General features: G+C 41.1%; 1 protein-coding gene across 3 annotated transcripts in view; it reads left to right on the top strand.

Moving 5' to 3' along the window:
* Nucleotides 1–20,250, top strand: part of LOC123879549 (la-related protein 1) — a 72,398-nt gene that overhangs the window by 44,431 nt on the left and 7,717 nt on the right. Inside the window, exons 2-17 of one of the 3 annotated variants that reach the window (XM_045927317.1) lie at nt 247–486; nt 866–982; nt 2,044–2,161; nt 3,317–3,430; nt 4,814–4,983; nt 8,369–8,544; nt 8,965–9,154; nt 9,327–9,581; nt 11,791–12,095; nt 13,523–13,630; nt 15,245–15,342; nt 15,944–16,035; nt 17,078–17,232; nt 17,917–18,070; nt 18,785–18,844; nt 19,394–19,522. In XM_045927317.1, coding sequence (XP_045783273.1) covers nt 412–486; nt 866–982; nt 2,044–2,161; nt 3,317–3,430; nt 4,814–4,983; nt 8,369–8,544; nt 8,965–9,154; nt 9,327–9,581; nt 11,791–12,095; nt 13,523–13,630; nt 15,245–15,342; nt 15,944–16,035; nt 17,078–17,232; nt 17,917–18,070; nt 18,785–18,844; nt 19,394–19,522 — 2,316 coding nt within the window. In that variant the 5' untranslated portion in view covers nt 247–411. The remainder of the gene's footprint in view (nt 1–246; nt 487–865; nt 983–2,043; nt 2,162–3,316; nt 3,431–4,813; nt 4,984–8,368; nt 8,545–8,964; nt 9,155–9,326; nt 9,582–11,790; nt 12,096–13,522; nt 13,631–15,244; nt 15,343–15,943; nt 16,036–17,077; nt 17,233–17,916; nt 18,071–18,784; nt 18,845–19,393; nt 19,523–20,250) is intronic. The other 2 variants (XM_045927316.1, XM_045927314.1) reach the window with 2 other exon arrangements.

The raw sequence follows: 20,250 nt of genomic DNA, 5'->3' as shown, positions 1-20,250 counted from the left end.
AAACTACTGGACGGATTTGGCTGTGGAATGGAGATAGATAATATCCTGGATTAGCACATAGGCTACTTTTTCGAAAATCGAAGAGAACCCACGGGGTTTCGGAAAACCTAAATCCACGCGGGCGAAGTCGCGGGCATCGGCTAGTATTCAATAACTCTACGGTTTTCTAATTGAAATACGGTATTTGCCAATGTCAAAAATAAATTATTTCTTAGTAATTATATTAAATCAACGTCTTTTCAATAGAAAAACGAGTTTTAAAATGTCGCCTCACAAAAACCATATAAACTCAGTGCATTGTGAATAAATTGTGGCCTAAGTATTGCCATTACGAACGAAGTGTTGCCACATGAAAGGAACGATGTGTGTGGCATAAGTGTCAGTGTTGCCAGTGGGGAAAATAGAGTGATTATGACAGCCGGTGTGGCCACCAGACGCAAAGGCAGAACCAGAAAAAGTTGGGCCCGGATCGAGCAGGATGGCCAGGTAATAACTAACGGCTAACGGAGCGTTTAAGAATCCGCAATATATCAACATGTAACCGTTGGCCATCTGGCGCTACCGAGCAAAACAACCGCTCGGTGGGAGATCTCCCTTTGGTACGGTCGAGCCTGTACACCGCTCTCGTACAGACTGATGCTTCACAAAGATTTCCTAAGACTTTATTTGGCTTTATTTTTGCTTCTTGACTTTATTTGTATTTAATTTAATTGAATTTAAGGTAATATTCAAACACCAGTTATAGTGGTAAAATGTATAAGGCTCATCAGACATTATTCCAACATATTGTACCTACATTTTATTGAATAAATCATTGAATTTGAATTTGAATTTAAGTTTTGAGCTAGATTTTCCTTGTCCACAGGCTTCAGACTTCACAGACACGGGCGACTGGCCGACGCTAGGCGCTGCGGTGGCGGGGGCTAGGTGCCATTCCACGCCGCCTCCTCACGACGACCCCTCCCATCATAACGGAAATGCTGTAAGTATGACAAGTTTTAACACGTCTCTTCACGTAATTCAAATTTATTTTGGAGAGTGTACTCAGGAGCAAGGAAAAACGCCAGCAAAATCGAAAAACTCATGGTCAGTCACTGGTAAGATCGAAGGAAAGAGATCCCGAGACGTTGGTCAGACCAAATAAAAGAAGCGGTCGACACACCTATCTGCGATGCAATCCACGCGGCAAGAAACAGAGAGCAATGGAGTTACATCGTAGCAAAGATTGCATCAAAGGGGAGCCACAATCATCAAAATTGAGGAAACGACGCAAGAAGAGACTCAGGAGCTTCACAATCTTGTCTCTCCTTCAGCGGGAGACTTCTTTCACATAGGGTATCATATGAAAGGGCTTTACCTGTACATTTTAAAACAAATTTTTATTTATATGCATAATAGTTTTTGATTTATCGTCCAAATGTCGAAAAAAACCAGCCAAGTACGAGTCAGACTGGCGCACTGAGGGTTCCGTACTCGGGTATTTTTTCCAACATTTTGTACGATCAATAAATAAAACTCTGTTTTTTAGAATGCACAGGTAAAGCCCTTTCATATGATACCCCACTTGGTATAGTTATCTTACTTTGAAAATTGAAACATATTTTTTTTTTAAATATGATGTTACCACAAATTCGCGGTTTTAAGATTTATTCTTGTACTTGTACTATAATACCTACTTACCTACCAAATTTCATGATTCTAGGTTAACGGAAAGTACCCTATAGGTTTTCTTGACAGACACGACGGACAGACAACAAAGTGATCCTATAAGGGTTCCGTTTTTCCTTATGAGATACGAAACCCTAAAAATGCCCGAGTACGGAACCCTGGTTGCGCGAATCTGATTCGCACTTATTTTGGGTTGTGCCACACATGACTCAGTTTGTTCGCGGCGTTTCTTCTTGAGGTCTTTTGGTTTTAATGCTCAAGTATTAGAAGCGCCGGAATAACCTAACCCGTAGGTATAACTGGTAATGTGTTTCAACAGCTTTCAAAAATAAACTTTTTTTCTTTCTTTCTAATTTTCTGTTCTTAATTTTCCAGGACCAAGAGCGGGCACCGCTCGAGGAGCAGCCTCCGAGGGTGGAGAAGGTGGAGGTGACGCACAACCACCAGGCGTACAACGACAAGCACGCGCAGCATGACAAGAACAAAGCGGCAGGTGTGTACCACTCGTGTACTCCTTCGTCTTGTATCCTATTCATTTTATTCTAAACTCATCCATACTATCCATACTAATATAATATTATAAATGCGAAAGTGTGTCTGTCTGTCTGCTACGTTTTCACGGCCCAACCGCTGAACCGATTTTAATGGGTACAGACATGGGATACATCCTGGGAAAGGACATAGGCTACTTTTTATCCTGGAAAATCGAAGGGTTCCTACGGTACTTTAAAAATCTGAAATCCACGCGGGCTAAAATGTATCCCATGTCTGTACCAAACATTAAATTTTAGGCATCATTAGGCATCGTAGCTCCTAAACTCATGAACCGATTTTAATTTAGTTTTTTTTGTTTGAAAGGTGGCTTGATCAAGAGTGTTCTCTGCTATAATCCAAGAAAATCGGTTCAGCCGTTTGAAAGTTATCAGCTATTTTCTAGTTACTGTAACCTTCACTTGTCGGGGGTGTTATAAATTATTAATTTACACTTGTTTCCCGTTATTTAGGCCTCTTATCTCTTCGCAATAGAGATTTTGGGTTACGCAATACGGGTACAGAAAAATTCTATTACAAACTTCGTATTGGATTTCTTTTAGAATCCATTCTTGTTGTAAATGAAAACAATCACACTAATGTTATAAGGGCAAAAGTTTGTGTGTATATATGTGTGTATTTGTTACTCTTTGTGTGTGTGTGTGTGTGTTTGTTACTCTTTCAAGCAAAAACTACTGGACGGATTTGGCGGAGATACCCTGATTTAACACATAGGCTACTTTTTTCCCGTAAAAATCCATAGTTCGCGCGGGATTTTAAAAATCCAATATTTACATGTTATTCTAAGTTTTTACAAGCTTCATCTGTTTCATGTTTTTCATGTGCTGTCGTCCTCTATGCCAAGTTACTCTTAAAAGATTCCGTTAAAAAAAATTACGTGTACAAATTTTTCACCGCTTGGCGCAGCTAGTTATTTTAAAATTCCCAGATTAAGGTCCGGCCTCCACTGAAAGGTGGCTTGATCGAGGGTGTTCGTAGCTATAATCCAGGAAAATCGGTTCAGCCGTTTGGGAGTTATCACCTCTTTTCTAGTTACTGTAACCTTCACTTGTGGGGGTGTTATAAATTTTTAATTTACACTTGTTATCAACTGCAGCAGGCAAAGGTGGCAGCAAATCTGGCAAACACAAATGGGTGCCTCTCGACATCGACGTCAAAGCCGCCCGGCCGCCCAAACATGGGCCCCCGCATCCGCCCAGACAGGATCACGGTAAGATTCACTCTTTTTAGGGATCCGTACCTCAAAAAGAAAATTGGCCAAGTACGAGTCAGACTCGTGCACCGAGGGTTTTTTTTATTCACTAATAGGCAAGCGCTTGACCACAATTACACCTGATGGAAAGTGATGATGGGTCTAAGATGGGACGCGTTTACCTAGAAGGTGCCTATTGACTCTTGTTTTAAAGATACCCGGATTGTAATTGGTAGGAAACACAGATCGCGGGAGAGCATTCCAAAACTTAGCCATGCGTATGAGGAATGATGACGCAAAACGTTTCGTGCGTGTTGATGGAATGTCGACGACATAAGGGTTCCGTAATCGGGTTTTTTTTTTTCGACATTTTGCACGATAAATCATAAACTATTATGCATAAAAACAAATAAAAATCAGTTTTAGTATGTACAATTAAAGCTCTTTCATATGATACCCCACTTGGTATAGTTATCTTACTTTGAAAATTGAAAATACTAATTTATTTGTTCATGAACACATTTTTTTTTTGTGATGTAACCACAAATTCACAGTTCTCGGATTTACGAGTGCTATAAGGCCTACCTACTTGCCAAATTTCATAATTCTAGGTCAACGGGAAGTACCCTATAGGTTATCTTGACAGATACGACGGACGGACAGAGTGACAGACAGACAACGGAGTGATTCTAAAAGGGTACCTTTTTTCCTTTTGAGGTACGGAACCCTTAAAAACCAACGTTTCTAAGTAAATTGTCGACCGATTTCAGATAGATGGACGTAACACTGCCATAATGTCCCTCTTGTAACATTTGCAACATACTTGTATTATAGAAGCAGGCGTTATTTTGCGGAAGTCCATGATACAAGGAACCAAAAGCTTAATTTGCTGTAATCCGCCAAACCAACGAAATCTGTATGGTACGCAGAACCACACAAATTTCAACACGACTCGTCGCACGTTTCGCCCCGACACCGGAGCATCCTCAGGAGATGTACACCTTACAATGTCAATGTTAAGGTCGTTGCATACGTAACGTGTTTTTTCACGTCCCGGACGGGACAGGAGGATTTCTCGAACTACTATTGGATTACTAGAAAACGGACGGAGCGGGACGTTCCAGTTGTCCAATAGTAGTTCAAGAAATCCTCCCGTCCCGTCCGGGACGTGAAAAAACACGTTACGTATGCAACGACCTTTACTTTGCAATTAGACATTGTAAGGTCTACATCTCCCGAGGATGCTCCGGTGTCGGGGCGAAACGCGCGTCGAGTGGTGTTGGAATTTGTGTGGTGCTGCGTACCATACAGATTTCGTTGGTTTGGTGGATTATAGAAAATTAAGCTTTTGGTTCCTTGTGCAACATACTTGACATATATACGTAAGTCCATCTCTTTCAGACACAGTGTCGCTAAACGGCGAGGACTACCGTGCGAGGGGGTCAGCACGAGGGAGGGGTGCGGTGAGAGCGCGGGGGGCGAGACGCACGACACCCAGGGCCGCGTCCTTACATCCTCACCCCCATCCGCTGTACCACCACCCTGAGCTGGCGCATCATGATATGCCGCAGGTATGATTGGTGTAACTGTTTATAGGAGAGGTGAGAAAGTAACTGGCATAGATCACAGAAAGTAATTCAGTAGCTGAATCGGTAGGATTAAGGTGAAAGCGACGGGTCTGCCCGTGAAATTAAAATTTAATTTGGTTTTTCGCAATTTGTAAACTAATACGACAACGTAGGCTTATGGTATTTTGTTTGCGACAATGGCAGTAGCATCCTCACAGGTTTATAATATATAAAAATCTTTACTTGAAAGGGTCCAGTTTAAGAAATTAATTCTAGTATCGACTAATTTGTGAGTTACAGTCGATAATAGAGCTAATTTCTTAAACTGGACCCTTTCAAGTAAAGATTTTTATATAAACCTGTGAGAATGATACTGCCATTGTCGGAATAAGAATGCCGTAAGCCTATATTGTCGTATTAGTTTACAAATTGCGAAAAACCAAATTAAATTTGAATTTTGCGGGCAGGCCCGTAATTTCTTATCGACTTATTAGTAGTCTTGTGAGTCACTAATTCAAAAAATATAGGTTATAGCAATGTTTTAGTATAATAATTTTGTTTTGTCGCATTTTTGTGTTTATTTTTATTACGGGCAAGACGCATTGGCTGACTGCGTGTATTGTCCGTGGCATGGCAACTTTTCTCGCAAGGGTGTGCCATGCCTAAACGCGGTCCTGTCCCCTCCTTTGGGCGTATCATCTGGGTTGCCATTATTTTGAGTATCATATTATTATTACATTCTTTTGCTTATGCTCTTTGCGAACATATTTTCTATGCTTTTTTAAGGTCTATATTAAAATAAGGGATAATTTTGGGGTTTTTTTTTGAGAATATTAGCCATTTTAATCATGACTAACATTCCCCTTTCCCCTCCAACTAAACGTAAAGCTTGTGCTAGGAGTGGGATTTACTGCTTTGTACCGTGGGATCATAGCTACATGGTGGTATATCTATGGGTCAAAGCAGTGGGACCACAGAACCCGCACCATAAGAAGGAGTTATCATACAATTCAAAATTAGCTTTTTCGAACTTTTGCTGGTTGTTTTTAGGTCCATGTATTACGGATCTTATCAAAGACTTATGTAATGGTTAAACAGAAGAAAACTTCTGTTTAAACTTTTTTTTTTGTAAAAATTAATCCTACTTACATTAGCATAAGTTCCATAGTAGGAAAAAGGTTCTGCCTAATGATTCTGGCGTAGTCTGACCCATCCAGTTGCGGTTCTGTTTAAATCCATTTAACCATATCATTCAATGTACATTTCTAAACTTTTCTTTTGAGAAGGTCCTTTACCCTAGCTATGATACATTATTATTTAAACTCATGTTACATTTCTTAATTTAAGTTGCTTATGAGAAGGTATTATGGTGCTCAAAATACATAAAAATTTAATCATAAATTCATACGGTGCAGCCGATTACTATCATGGGATTTAATTATTATTAATAAATAATATATTATTATTACTAATCATAAATTACAATAATTTTTTTTTAATTCCATTCCAAACCAATGTATATAAAAAAAAAAATGAAATGTATAGTGCATTTTGGGGCGTATGTCGGCGGGCGCCGGCGCAGACGGAGTCCATACTTGTATAAATTCAATAACTTGAAAATATCCCAAACTTGACATTGGCTAATCAGAGTAAAGCCAGATTTAAAGAAAAAAAAAAGTGCATTTTGGTCTTGGTATCGTAAAATAATATCTTTTATCTTTATTGTATCTATTCTTCTTCCTTTACAACTTTTCCAACTGCCAAAGGTAACTGGTAAAGATCTCCCATAGACAAAGAAATAAAGACAGAAAAAAAAAATGTTTAGTTGTTAAATTGTGCCATACGTCAAATAAGTGCTTCCCTATTTCTTATCTTTTTTTTCTTTTTAACCCCGACCTTTAGGTCGTTATAAGCTTGACGTGTGTATCTGTGTATCTCTCTGTGGCATCGTAGCTCCTAAACTAATGAACCGATTTTAATTTAGTTTTTTTTTTGTTTGAAAGGTGGCTTGATCGAGAGTGTTCTTATAACTTTTTTTTTTAGCTATAATCGAAGAAAATTGGTTCAGTCGTTTGAAAGTTATCAGCTCTTTTCTAGTATTCTTATAGACGTTTTAGTGTCGGGGGTTTTTTAAATTTTGAGTTATATTTATCCTTTTTAATGTTACAAATTTTTATCACAAATAATTTAAAAAAAAAACTTATTTTTTGTATGCACTGGGTTGGAAATTGGAATAACGTAATACATAAACAAAATAATTAAATGGTATATTAATGTTTATTTATAATTATATACTAACAATGGTGTTGCGTTTCATGGCATCATTAAAATCCGATTTTGTATGGAGGTTGTGTTATTTATCGAACTTTTTCAATACACTTTGTGGGAATGGTGGACATTTTGTTTGCAAAAATATAAGTTATTGGCTGTTGTCAGGGGCTAGAAAAATAATAAAAATATCCGTAATATTTACTGACTAAACGATCTTTATTCCGTGCAAAATAATTCTTTACAATAATTTCTTCGCATTTTAGCTCAGATCAGAGTTTAGTAACATTACAGTGTAGTAAAATAATTTGTAAATAACCTCATTTACAAAGGGAGGAATTAGACTGACTGACAGATCGACATACAGTTTTAACCGCTAAAAACATTTTTTTTTTTTCTCAGCATGTAGTTTTCTTTGTAATAGGCCTCCACTTAGGAAGGATTTGCAGAAATTCTGTTCGAACGTAGCCAGTGCGAGTTAGTTTACCACTTAGGCCCTATTCAGTGCGACGCGGACGCGGACGCGGACGCGGACGGACGGACGGACGGACGGTAAAATGTATGAAACCTCAGCAGCGCGTTCAGAGCGACGCGGAGCTGTCCGCGTCGCGGAGTTATTGAGGTTTCATACATTTTACCGTCCGTCGCGGACGTCCGCGTAGGTCATCCGCGTCGCACTGAAAAGGCCCTTAGGGTATAAATAAGTATATGCAAATGTATTTTCTAATACTCGAAGTTACTCTATCGCGGTTGGCAATCCGAATAACCGCCTGAGGTCCGGATAATCGAGTCTCTACTGTAACTGTAACTCTACTGTAACTAATTGTTTATTAAAACTACGATTCACTAGCAAATTGTCAACCATTATCGCAACTGACATTGTTGCAAGCACCACAATTAAAATACTAAGTTTCAACAGTATAGTTATTATAGTTTCGGAAAAAAGTGGCTGTGACATATGGACGGACAGATAGACATGACGAATCTATAAGGGTTCCGTTTTTTGCCATTTGTCCACGGAACCCTAAAAATTATAACGTATCCACACCAGATACCAAATTATACACAACCGAATTACATAATTGGAGGTAGCCACAAACCTTGCCCCCCTCCCCCCTAGCTGCGCGTGGCTCAGCCGGCGCTGCCTCAGGTGGTGCTCCGCTACGGACTGGGAGCTTTGCCGCTGGCGCCGCCGCTTGCGCAGGCCTTCTACTACGGCGCCGCGGCTGCCACCGGAGCCCCGTACGGGGTCGGCCTGGATCAAGCGACGCTGAAGGATCTCATCAAGAAGCAGATGTGAGTAGCTCAAACTCTTGTCCCCTGTTTGTTTTTTTGCATCGTCAAAAAAGTATTAGCTGACTGTCCAATGGAATTTTCTGTCACCCTTTTTAACATCCTTAAAGTCGATTCCATCTCCAACACGGAGATTTTCTGAAAATCGCGCGAAGGCGCATTCCCGTCACTATGACCCTGCAGGATTGTTTATAGTACGCGACAGGTCGACATAGCAATCGGGTTAGGGCGCCCCGCACTAATCTGGTGCGGCATAGCGCGGGTGTGCGGGGTGTCCCTCCGCCTCATATTCCGATTGCCGTCGCGAACTATAGATGTCTCCATTGACTGTACGAATTATGAAATATCTCTTCTAATAATTTTAGAAAAACTGTTCTACACGCTAGTATTTTCTGGGTATTATAATATAGTTTCGTTCCTCAGCGAGTACTACTTCAGCCCGGACAACCTGGCGCGGGACTTCTTCCTGCGCCGCAAGATGTCCGCGGACGGCACCATCCCCGTCACGCTCATCGCGTCCTTCCACCGCGTGCGCGCGCTCACCGCGGACGTGCAGCTCGTGCTGGACGCCATTCGCGACTCCGACCGCTTGCAGCTCATCAACGGGTTCAAGGTAGGACACGTAGCTACAATAATTACTTCAGCCCGGACAACCTGGCGCGGGACTTGTTCCTGCGCCGCAAGGTGTCCGCGGACGGCACCATCCCCGTCACGCTCATCGCGTCCTTCCACCGCGTGCGCGCGATCCCGAGACCCGAGAGACTAAAATCATCTTTCTATTTCAGGTCCGTACGGCATTCGAGCCGACAAAATGGCCGATACTGGACATCAACAACGAAAACACGGGGCCCAATACCCACGAAACCGGACACGATCCGAAATCGGACCAGCACCCGGACGCCAAACCGGCCGACGGGAAAACCGATGAGAAAGGAGACAGTGAGACGGCCAAAGAACAGGAGAGAATAGAAGAGAGGATAGAGAGTGAAGTTAGAGAAGAGAAGAGTGGAGTCGAGAATGAAAAGAGTTTAGAAGACGAGGTAAGTGTGTTATTATGAGATAAACTAGATGACGCCCGCGACTTCGTCCGCGTAGATTCAGGTTTTTAAACATCCCGTGATGCATTGATCTTCCAGCATAAAAAGTTGCCTATGTATATTTCCGTGACGCGCGAATTTCATATAAATCGGTTAAACGGGTGGGTCTTTAAGAATCCCTTAAGAACTCTTTGGTTTTTCGTGATAAAAACTAGCCTGTGTCTAACCCCGGGATGCAATCTAACTCTATACCAAATTTCATCAAAATCGGTTGAACTATTGGGCCGTGAAAAGGTAGCAGACAGACAGACAGACACACTTTCGCATTTATAATATTAGTATATTTAGTATGGATTGAATATACTTCGTGCAATTCCGGGAAGCCGTAAGCGGAGACACCGAAGAGTGGAGGAGGTTTTTAGTCCGTATCCATGAGGATTTTCCTCCTCCACACAAAAAAAAAGTATGGATTGAAAAGAGCAATGAACCCAGTGTGAAGTAAGTGAGTTGATAAGGTTACGAGCGACGCAAAGAGATCCAAGGCTATGCTTTCGTCCCAGCGTGCGAGCAACTGCGTACAGTACGCACTAGCTTTAACACGCTGGGCAGAACAACGCGTCGCAACCGAGCCGGCTGCGCATGTGCACTGATCGGATCATAAACGACGATACATGTTATAACGGTTCCGTAGATAAACAAGGGAAGGACATAGGCTACTTTTTAACCCGGAAAAACAAACAGTTCCCGCGGGATTCCCAAATCCTCATCCGCTTGATCGATTCGTATGAAAGTTGGTACCGAGGTAGCTTGTGACCCTGTAATTGACGTAGGCAACTTTTCATCCCGGAAAATCAAACAGTTCCCACGGGATCTTTGAAAACCACGCGGACGAAGTCGCGGGCATCCTCTAGTAAATAAATAAATAATGGTTTATCGCTGGAATGTGGGTACAAGTAGATCCTACATTAGTTACGGGCGAAGCGACTTCAATTCAAATTTAATTTGGTTTTTCGCAATTTATAAACCAATACGACAACGTGGGCTTGCAAGCAACTGCGTACAATACGCAGCAGCTTTAACACGCTGGGCAGAACAACGCGTCGCAACCGAGCCGGCTGCGCATGTGTACTGATCGGATCATAAACGACGGTACATGTTATAACGGTTCCGTAGTAGAACAAGGAACCCCAATAAGATCTTCCGTAGATAAGACGTAGGTAAAACAAGGAACCCCAATTCTTTTGTCTGTCTATCTTTCACAATCAATCATCAGCCTACGTCCACTGCCTAGCCTCAATAACTCAACGGTTATGGGAGTGGCTTGAAATCCGATAGGTCGAGCGACGGTTCAAACCCCACCCGTTGCACTATTGTCGTACCCACTCCTAGCACAAGCTTTACGCTTAGTTGGAGGGGAAAGGGGAATGTTAGTCATGATTCAAATGGCTAATATTCTTTTAAAAAAAAAACTGCGGGACATAGGCCTTCCCAAGAGCGCGACCACACACGATCCTTCGCCTTCCTCATCCACCCACTTCCCACTACCTTCTTAAGGTTGTTAGTCCAACGTGTTGGAGGACATCCCACTTATCAGCCTGGTAGAATGTGTAAGGTAACTTAATTAATGTAAGACCTACTTTTTTTTTTCTTTTAAAAAAAAAAAATATTAGCCACGTTAAATGACTAATATTCCCCTTTCCTCTCCAACTAAGCGTCAGGCTTGTGCTAGGAGCAGGTACGACAGTTTATAGTGCAACGGGCGGGGTTTGAACCATCGACCGGTTTTCAGTCCACTCCTTTACCGGTTGAGCTATTGAGGCTCTATACCTTGCACCCACATTCGAGCGAATAAACCATTATTTATTTATTTACTAGAGGATGCCCGCGACTTCGTCCGCGTGGTTTTCAAAGATCCCGTGGGAACTGTTTGATTTTCCGGGATGAAAAGTTGCCTATTTCAATTACAGGGACACGAGCTACCTCGGTACCAAATTTCATACGAATCGATTAAGCGGATGAGGATTTGGGAATCCCGCGGGAACTGTTTGTTTTTCCGGGATAAAAAGTAGCCTATGTCCTACCCCAGAATGTATCCAAAGTCTGTTCAAAATTTCATTAAAATCGGTTCAGCGGTTGAGTCGTGAAAGCGTAGCAGACAGGCAGACAGATAGACACACTTTTGCATTTATAATATTATTATGGATTTACGCAGGTAAAACCAACAGAACCAGAATCGACACCAGTCCAATCGACAGAAGTAAAATCAGAAGAACCACCAACACAAACTGACAAACAAGACATCCCAGAGGTTCCAGTGGTTCCAGAAGTGGCCCAAGAAGTTACGCAAACTCCAGAAGTTACCCCCACAGAAGTGAAAGAAGAAGAGCAGAGAACAGAGAATGAGAGTGCAGAAGTGCAACAAGTGGTGGAGAGTACGGAGGAAGTGGAGAAGGTCCCGGAGTCCAGTGAGGATCCTCCATTGCAGCCTGATGTGACTGACAAACCTGGGGAGAAACGGTCAGTTAAGTATAGTTTATTGTGAGATAAGCTTGCTCTTGATGATAATTTTTAACCAACTTCCAAAAAAGGAGGAGGTTCTCAATTCGTCGGAATCTTTTTTTTTATATACGTATGTTCCCCGATTACTCAAAGACCCCTGGACCGATTTGGTTTTTTTTTTTTTTGTTTGAAAGGGTATACTGTGCAGGTGGTCCCATATAAATTTGGTGAAGATCTGATGAATATCTTCGGAGATGGAGAAGAGAACTCCTCAATGGATAAGAGCAAATTGCTCGCGATCAGTGTAATAGCTTAGTAAACAGTAGGGTTTTAACTGGGCATAGCATATTATAGTACAGTGGGGCCACTAAAAAGTGTGAAATATTTTTTTTATATCTATATAAAAGCAACAGATTGACTGACTGACTGATCTATCAACGCACAGCTCAAACTACTGGACGGACCAGGTTTTTTGGCATGCAAATCTATACTGTATTATAAAGAGGAAACCTTTGTATTTTTGTATGTTTGTATTGAATAGGCTCAAAAACTACTGGACCAATTTCAAAATTTCTTTTACCATTACTTAGAGGGATTCTTCCGAATCCGTATAGGCTATATTTTATCCCGGAAAATAGAAAAAATAAATGTCCACCCGTGCGAAGCCGGGGCGGGTCGCTAGTAGCTAATATAAAGAAGACATCTGCTAAGAAAGGATTTTTTTTTTAAAGAATATTAGCCATGTTAAATGACTAATATTCCCCTTTCCTCTCCAACTAAGCGTCAGGCTTGTGCTAGGAGTAGGCACGACAATAGTGCAACGGGCGGGGTTTGAACCGTCGACCTTTCGGTTTTCAGTCAACTCCTTTACCGGTTGAGCTATTGAGGCTCTAAAAAAAATGGATTTTTGAAAATTCATCCCCTAAGGGGGTAGGTAATATAAAAATGAATGTAAACGAAGTGGACTATAAAAAAAAAACACTATAATCTCATAAGTCCTGCTATAAATTATAATATTCTATATATTAGAATATATAGTTTTGTGTTAATTTGTTTAAGTATGACGATAATTGTTCAAAATATCAGAAGAAATCAAGCCCAGCCCAGTCCAGTTCAAGAAATTAGCTCCAGTATCGACTAATTTGTGAGAATAGTCGATACTAGAGCTAATTTCTTAAACTGGACCCTTTCAAGTAAAGATTTTTTTTATATAAACCTGTGAGGATGATACTGCCATTGTCGCAATTAAAATACCATAAGCCTACGTTGTCGTATTAGTTTACAAATTGTGAAAACCAAATTAAATTTTAATTTCGCGGGCAGGCCCGTCTCATGCCCCTTAAATATGACGATAATTGTTCAAAATATCAGAAAAAATCAAGCTGCCTGAGACCTTTAATTCGAGAAAATTAGTAGATTTGACTAAAGTGAACTTTTTTTTTCAGCCGTAAAAAACAGATGGTCGGCATTTTCCCGCTCGCAACGATGGGTGGTCCCTTAGTGGCTCCAGTGTCGAGTCTACTGCGGGCGGTGCCACCACCGCCACTACCCAGGTACGGTCCAAATCCTTTTTACCCCTCAACCCAAAAAGAGAGGTGTTATAAGTTTGACGTGTGTATGTGTATCTGTGTGTTTGTATGTTTGTTTATCTTTCTGTGGCATCATAGCTCCCAATGATACGAAAGCTTGGGAATGAGTTGCCAAACGGCTTTGATAGTTCCAATAAGTGTAAGTGATTTCGTAAAGTGGTGATAATAATAATAATAATAATAATAAACATTTATTTCGGAACATTACATCCATATAATGTTAGTAACAGGGCCTTATGAACTATGTTAGTGATTAAATTAAATTAAATTAAATCAAATCAAATCAAATTAGGTCAAATGAAATTAAATTAAATTAAGTTAAATTAGATTAAATCAAATTACTTCAAATTAGATTACATTATTATTAATTGTTACATTAGGCCTAATTCATGTAACTTCGCGACCACTGGGTGTTCATATGTATGTACACCCAGTGCTTCATAAAGGGGTTTTCCCACTTTGCAGCCAATGTATTCAAAATACTGTTGGAGCTCCCGCGCACTCTGCTCATCACAGACGCAGCTCTTTTTCTCATGATAATAAAAAACAGGATACCCGGCTGAGTTTGTTGTGGGCTCTTCTCAGACTTGGGCGCGTTTGGAACCCTCGTAGCTTTAGTTTTAAGTTTACGTAATTAATTATCACCAATATATCATCTTTCAAATCTAACAAATCCGACAAACAAAGTGTAAACACCTATTTTTAACCCCCGACCCAAAAAGAGGGGTGTTATAAGTTTGACGTGTGTATCTGTGTATCTGTCTGTGGCATCGTAGCTCCTAAACTAATGAACCGATTTTAATTTAGTTTTTTTGTTTGAAAGGTGTCTTGATCATGTGTTTGCATGTGTGTGTTCTTAGCTATAATCCAAGAAAATCGGTTCAGTCGTTTGAAAGTTATCAGCTCTTTTCTAGTTACTGTAACCTTCACTTGTCGGGGGTGTTATAAATTTTTAATTTAGACTTGTGATTTTGATTATTTTCGATTTTAAATGAATGAACCGATTTTAATTTTTTTTTTTGTTTGATCTTATGGCTTCTCGAGAGGTTCTTAGCATCTTAGCTATATTCCAAGAAAATCTGTTTAGCCGAATCTCAAAGACGTTGCTTCGTGATGACCAAGTAGGCTATCACAGCTGCAGTATTCCTTCTTTCTGGGCTGGTTTCCGCAATTAAACTTTTTTTTTTAATTATATAGACTAGCGCTTGGCTGCAATCAGACCTGCTAGCAAGTGATGACGCAGCCTAAGATGGAGCGCGCTTGCCTAGAAGTTGCCTATTCACTCTTGACTTGAAGGTACCCATATTATAGGTGGAAGGGAAAACTGATGCCGTTTCCGTCTGTTGTGCGTTATTAACGTGCGTTCCGGCTGCAGTATTAATTAAAAAAAAAAAAGAATATTAGCCATGTTAAATGACTAATATTCCCCTTTCCTCTCCAACTAAGCGTCAGGCTTGTGCTAGGAGTAGGTGCGACAATAATGCAACGGGCGGGGTTTGAACTGTCGACCTTTCGGTTTTCAGTCCACTCCTTTACCGGTTGAGCTAAGCTAGTATTAATATAATTGTGTATTTTCAGAATGTTTCGCACCGGCCGCGGCGGCGCGTCCCCCCTGATGCCCCACGACCACCTCAACCCCGATGTACCGGAGTTCGTACCACAGGCGAGGAGAGTTGGTACGTACCAATCCGCCGATTCATATTTGATTCCGATCAAAATGGGGGGAAAAATGACAAGAATAAATTATTTCTTAGTAATTATTAAAACTCCGCAAGATCTCGAGGAAATGCTGTGTAGCCTGAGCCACTCTTCCAGACGTGTCGGTCTCGAGATAAACATGGACAAAACGAAGATAATGCTCAATCAGCACGAGGAGGTCCGCATGAGGAGATCCGCAGGAGAACCAAGGTCACTGACATAGCCCAAACTATTAGCAAGCTGAAGTGGCTGTGGGCAGGCCATGCCTGTCGTAGAGGCGATGGCCGTTGGAGCCGGAAAGTCCTTGAGTGGAGACCGCGTAGTGTGGGACGCCCTCCAGCACGATGGACCGACGATATAAAGCGGCTGGCGGGAAGTGGCTGGATGAGGAAGGCTGAGGATAGTGTGTGGTCGCGTCTTGGGAAGGCCTATGTCCAACAGTGGACGTTCACAGGCTGATGATGATGAATTATTATTAATTAGCAAATCAAACTCAGCTTTATTTACTCTGTCATAGAGTTCACATTACGGTGCAGAGTTTGAGCCAGTATACTAAAAGTAGAATTTTGACATTTACAGAGGAACCAAACGCTGAGAAATCCAGTCAGCGTGAAGATGAACGGACAAGGAGTCCCACATCTGACAGAAGCGATCCTGATGTATGGACCGAGGTAATATCAACATAGTGTTTTTTTTTTTTTTTGTTAAAACTAATAACTATATAATATAGAATACGCTTGACTGCAATATCACCAAATAGTAGGTGATGATGCAGCCTAAGGTAAAGTTTTCCTGCCTAGAAAACGCCTATTCTTTTTTTTTTAACGAGCAAACGAGCAGGTGGGTCTTCTGATGTTAAGTGATTACCGCCGCCTATGAACATTTGCAGCACCAGAAGAACCGACGATGACTTGCCGGTCTTTCAGGAATTATTTGGTTGGTCTTTGAATAACCCGATGTTGTGATCTAATGGGAACACCTCAGAAGGAAGTTGATTCCACAGTTTGCATGTGCGTGGAAAAATATCTGGCACAACGGGCGGTATTCATTCTTCCTTTATTATTTCAGTGTAAACTCCTAAATATTTCTTTAGATCATATTAACGACTTCGTCCGCGTGGATTTAGTTTTTGGAAATCCCGTGGGAACTCTTTGATTTTCCGGGTTAAAAAGTAGCCTGTGTTAATCCAGGGTATAATCTATCTCCATACCGAATTGCAGCCAAATCCGTTCAGTCATAGTTTTTGCGTGAACGGGTAACAAACATACACACAAACTTTCGCCTTAGTATATTAGATGATGCCCGCGACTCCGTCCGCGTGGATTTAGGTTTATTTAAAAATCCCGTTTTCTTTGCTTTTCTGGGATAAAAGTTGCCGAAGTTAATTTCCGGGATGTACCTCTGTACCAAATTTCATATAAATCGGTTTAACGGATAGATTCTTAAGAGTCCCGTGATTTTCCGGGATAAAAAGTAGCCTATGTCCCGTCCCCGGGATCTAAGCTAACTCTGTACCGTTCATTAAAATCGGTTCAGTGGTTGAGCCGTGAAAACGAAGCAGAGAAACAGACAGACAGACACACTTTCGCATTTACAACATTAGTATGGAAGTATGGATTAGTTTAATACCACTACGAATTGCTTTAATCATGTCTTAACCTTTATTAATCTGATACCAAATTTAAAAAAAAATATTTATTCATGCTTGACCAGGTCAAACGTCGCACAAAAGCCGGTTCCCGGGAGCGCGGCGCCCCCGCTCCCACCCCCCGGGAAGAAGTGGAGGAGCCCCGGGAGGAACTGCATTTTCAGCTGGACGAGGAGTTGGAACTGCCACCTCCGAGGCAAAACGCCTTCACTGACGCTTGGTGAGTTATCCTACTATCTATACCTTAATACTCTGCATTATCTATGCCCATAAATAATAAATTTAGTCAAACTACTAATATTATCGAAAAAAAACGCCATTTAAGGCAAATTTTGAGGTAATTCGTTTGTAAATAAACAATAATATAAAAAATTTGACAATTGAAAAAATTAACAACTTCATGCCACTTTATAATAATTTCAAATAGCTTTAATTTGTGTAATAAAATGTTTTCTTTTGGGAAAAATAGGCGTAATTCGAAACGTCGATTTGAATTCTCCCTTTGCCGTTTTTGGCTAAGAAATCTTGTATATCAAGGAAAATTCATTCACCCGGTCGCTCTCGGGATGAGGTGCAGTTAGAGGAAAAGGATAATATGCACAGATAATGTTATTTCCTTCATCTACCGTAGCATACGTATCATACGTAGCAGCTACCGTGAACGGGTCTCTTAAGCCAATATGCGATGGTACTCATTTTTTTTTTTTTTAAAGAATATTAGCCATGTTAAATGACTGATATTCCCCTATCCTCTCCAACTAAGCGTCAGGCTTGTGCTAGGAGTGGGTACGACAATAGTGCAACGGGCGGGGTTTGAACCGTCGACCTTTCGGTTTTCAGTCCACTCCTTTACCGGTTGAGCTATTGAGGCTCTGATCTCATTGATTGTATTGTTGTGTACCAGGTCTGACGAGGAATCGGACCTGGAGTTCACGGATCGCGACGTGGGTCGGCTGCTGATAGTGACGCAGACGACCACCCGCCAGCCCAAACACGACGGACACGACCGCCAGGGCGACTGGGCCACGAGGACCAAGATCACCCAGGACTTGGAGCAGGTAATTGACGGAAAGTTTTGCGCTCGCTTCGCTCACGTTTATTGATTTCTACGTATCTCTACATAGTATAAAACAAGTCTCTTCCCGTCGTCTGTCCTTCTGTATGCATAGATCTTTTAAACTACGGAACGAATTTTAAAAGTGATTCAATAGATTTGTTTAATATGAAGATAACTGTTCAAGATGTCAGAAGAAATCAAGCCGACCGAGAGCTTTCATTCAAAATGCCGTCTTATTCTTTTGAAATATAACAAAACAAGTGTCAAGTGTCATCTGAACAAGTGTAAATAAAAAATTTATAACACCCCCAACAAGTGAAGGTTACAGTAACTAGAAAAGAGCTGATAACTTTCAAACGGGTGAACCGATTTTCTAGTATCATAGCTAAGAACACTCTCGATCAAGCCACCTTTCAAACAAAAAAACTAAATTAAAATCGGTTCATTAGTTTAGGAGCTACGATGCCACAGACAGATACACAGATACACACGTCAAACTTATAACACCTCTCTTTTTGGGTCGGGGGTTAAAAATAATCATAATGGTAATAATATTAATCGCTCCAAACTGACACCACATTAGTATCTACATGCACACGTGCGAAGCCGAGAATTACTTTTTAACCGAATTCAAAAAAAGGACGAGGTTCTCAATTCGTTGGAATCTTTTTTTTTTTTGAATGGAACAAGTATTAAAAGTATTTTTTATCAACAGGTGATCACAGATGGACTCAGACGCTATGAGGAGGATTTGTGGAATGAGGGTATCCCACCTGTAAGTATTTTCTTATAATAAAATTATTTTCTTGTGATTTTCTCAAAATTTTAACTGACTTCAAAAAAGGACCGTCTCCTATTTTCTCAATTCGTCGGAATCTTTGTTTTTATTTTTTATTAGATGATGCCCGCGACTCCGTCCGCGTGGATTTAGGTTTTTAAAACTCCCGTGGGAACTGTTTGCTTTTCCGGGATAAAAACTTGCCAAAGTCAATTTCCGGGGCGTAAGCTACCTCTGTACCAAATTTCATATAAATCGGTTAAACGGATAGGCTCTTAAGAATCCCGTAGGATTGATTTTCCGGGATAAAAGTAGCCTATGTCCGTCCCCGGGATGTAAACTAACTCTGTAAAATGTTGGGCTATGAAAAGCTAGCAGACAGACAGACACACTTTCGCATTTATAATATTAGTATGGATTTTGATTTTATATGGGATTTCGTAATAGAGAATTCCCTATGCTAACTTCTCGCCGTGGATAAGGTATAGTTAGAGGCAAGGGAGAGCTGCAGTTTCACTCGTGTCTACTTGATACCGTTTGTTACAGTCATACAGCAGTACGCCGCAGTATCGGACAGTGTCGGTCATCAGTCGGGAACAGTTCGAAGCTGCGGCTCCTACGGAACGCCACCAGAACCCCACGGAACCACCTCCACCGCCTCCGAGACCGCAACCTGTGAGTATCGCGAGCGAAGCAAGCGTGAACTTTTTCTTAATCAGTAGTTTTAAGCTCTAGTTTACTAGGAAGCGTCACTGGCATATAAATCGACTAGAGGATGCCCGCGACTTCGTCCGCTTGGATTTAGGTTTTTAAAGATCCCGTGGGAACTGTTTGATATTCCGGGATAAAAAGTTGCTTATGACAATAACAGGGACGCAAGCTACCCCGGTACCAAATTTCATACAAATCGATCAAGCGGATGAGTATTTAGGAATCCCGCGAGAACTGTTTGTTTTTTCGGGATAAAAAGTAGCCTATGTCCTTCCCCGGAATGTATCCTAAGTCTGTACAAAATTTCATTAAAATCGGTTCAGCGGTTGAGCCATGAAAGCGTAGCAGACTGACAGACAGACACACTTTCGCATTTATAATATTAGTATGGATTTAACTGGCACTGGCATATGAATCGATAGTGGCAAATGACGTCACAAAAATATTGTCCACTAAAAGAGGATGGGGAGTAATCTTCATAACGTTTTTTGACTCCTTAACATCAGTATCAAAAAGCAGCGATGCAGTGAAGGGGAAAACTGAAGGGTGTTCCATATCGGGGGCTATGTGACTGTGAGGGGAATATTAACTAGCGACCCGCCCCGGCTTCGCACGGGTGGACATTTATTTTTTCTATTTTCCGGGATAAAATATAGCCTATACGGATTCGGAAGAATCCCTCTGAGTAATGG

This window comes from Maniola jurtina, chromosome 28 (assembly GCF_905333055.1).
Source record: "Maniola jurtina chromosome 28, ilManJurt1.1, whole genome shotgun sequence".
NCBI lineage: Eukaryota > Metazoa > Arthropoda > Insecta > Lepidoptera > Nymphalidae > Maniola > Maniola jurtina.
The sequence above is the reverse complement of the archived record's forward strand: the minus strand, read 5'-3'. Positions and strand labels throughout refer to the sequence as shown.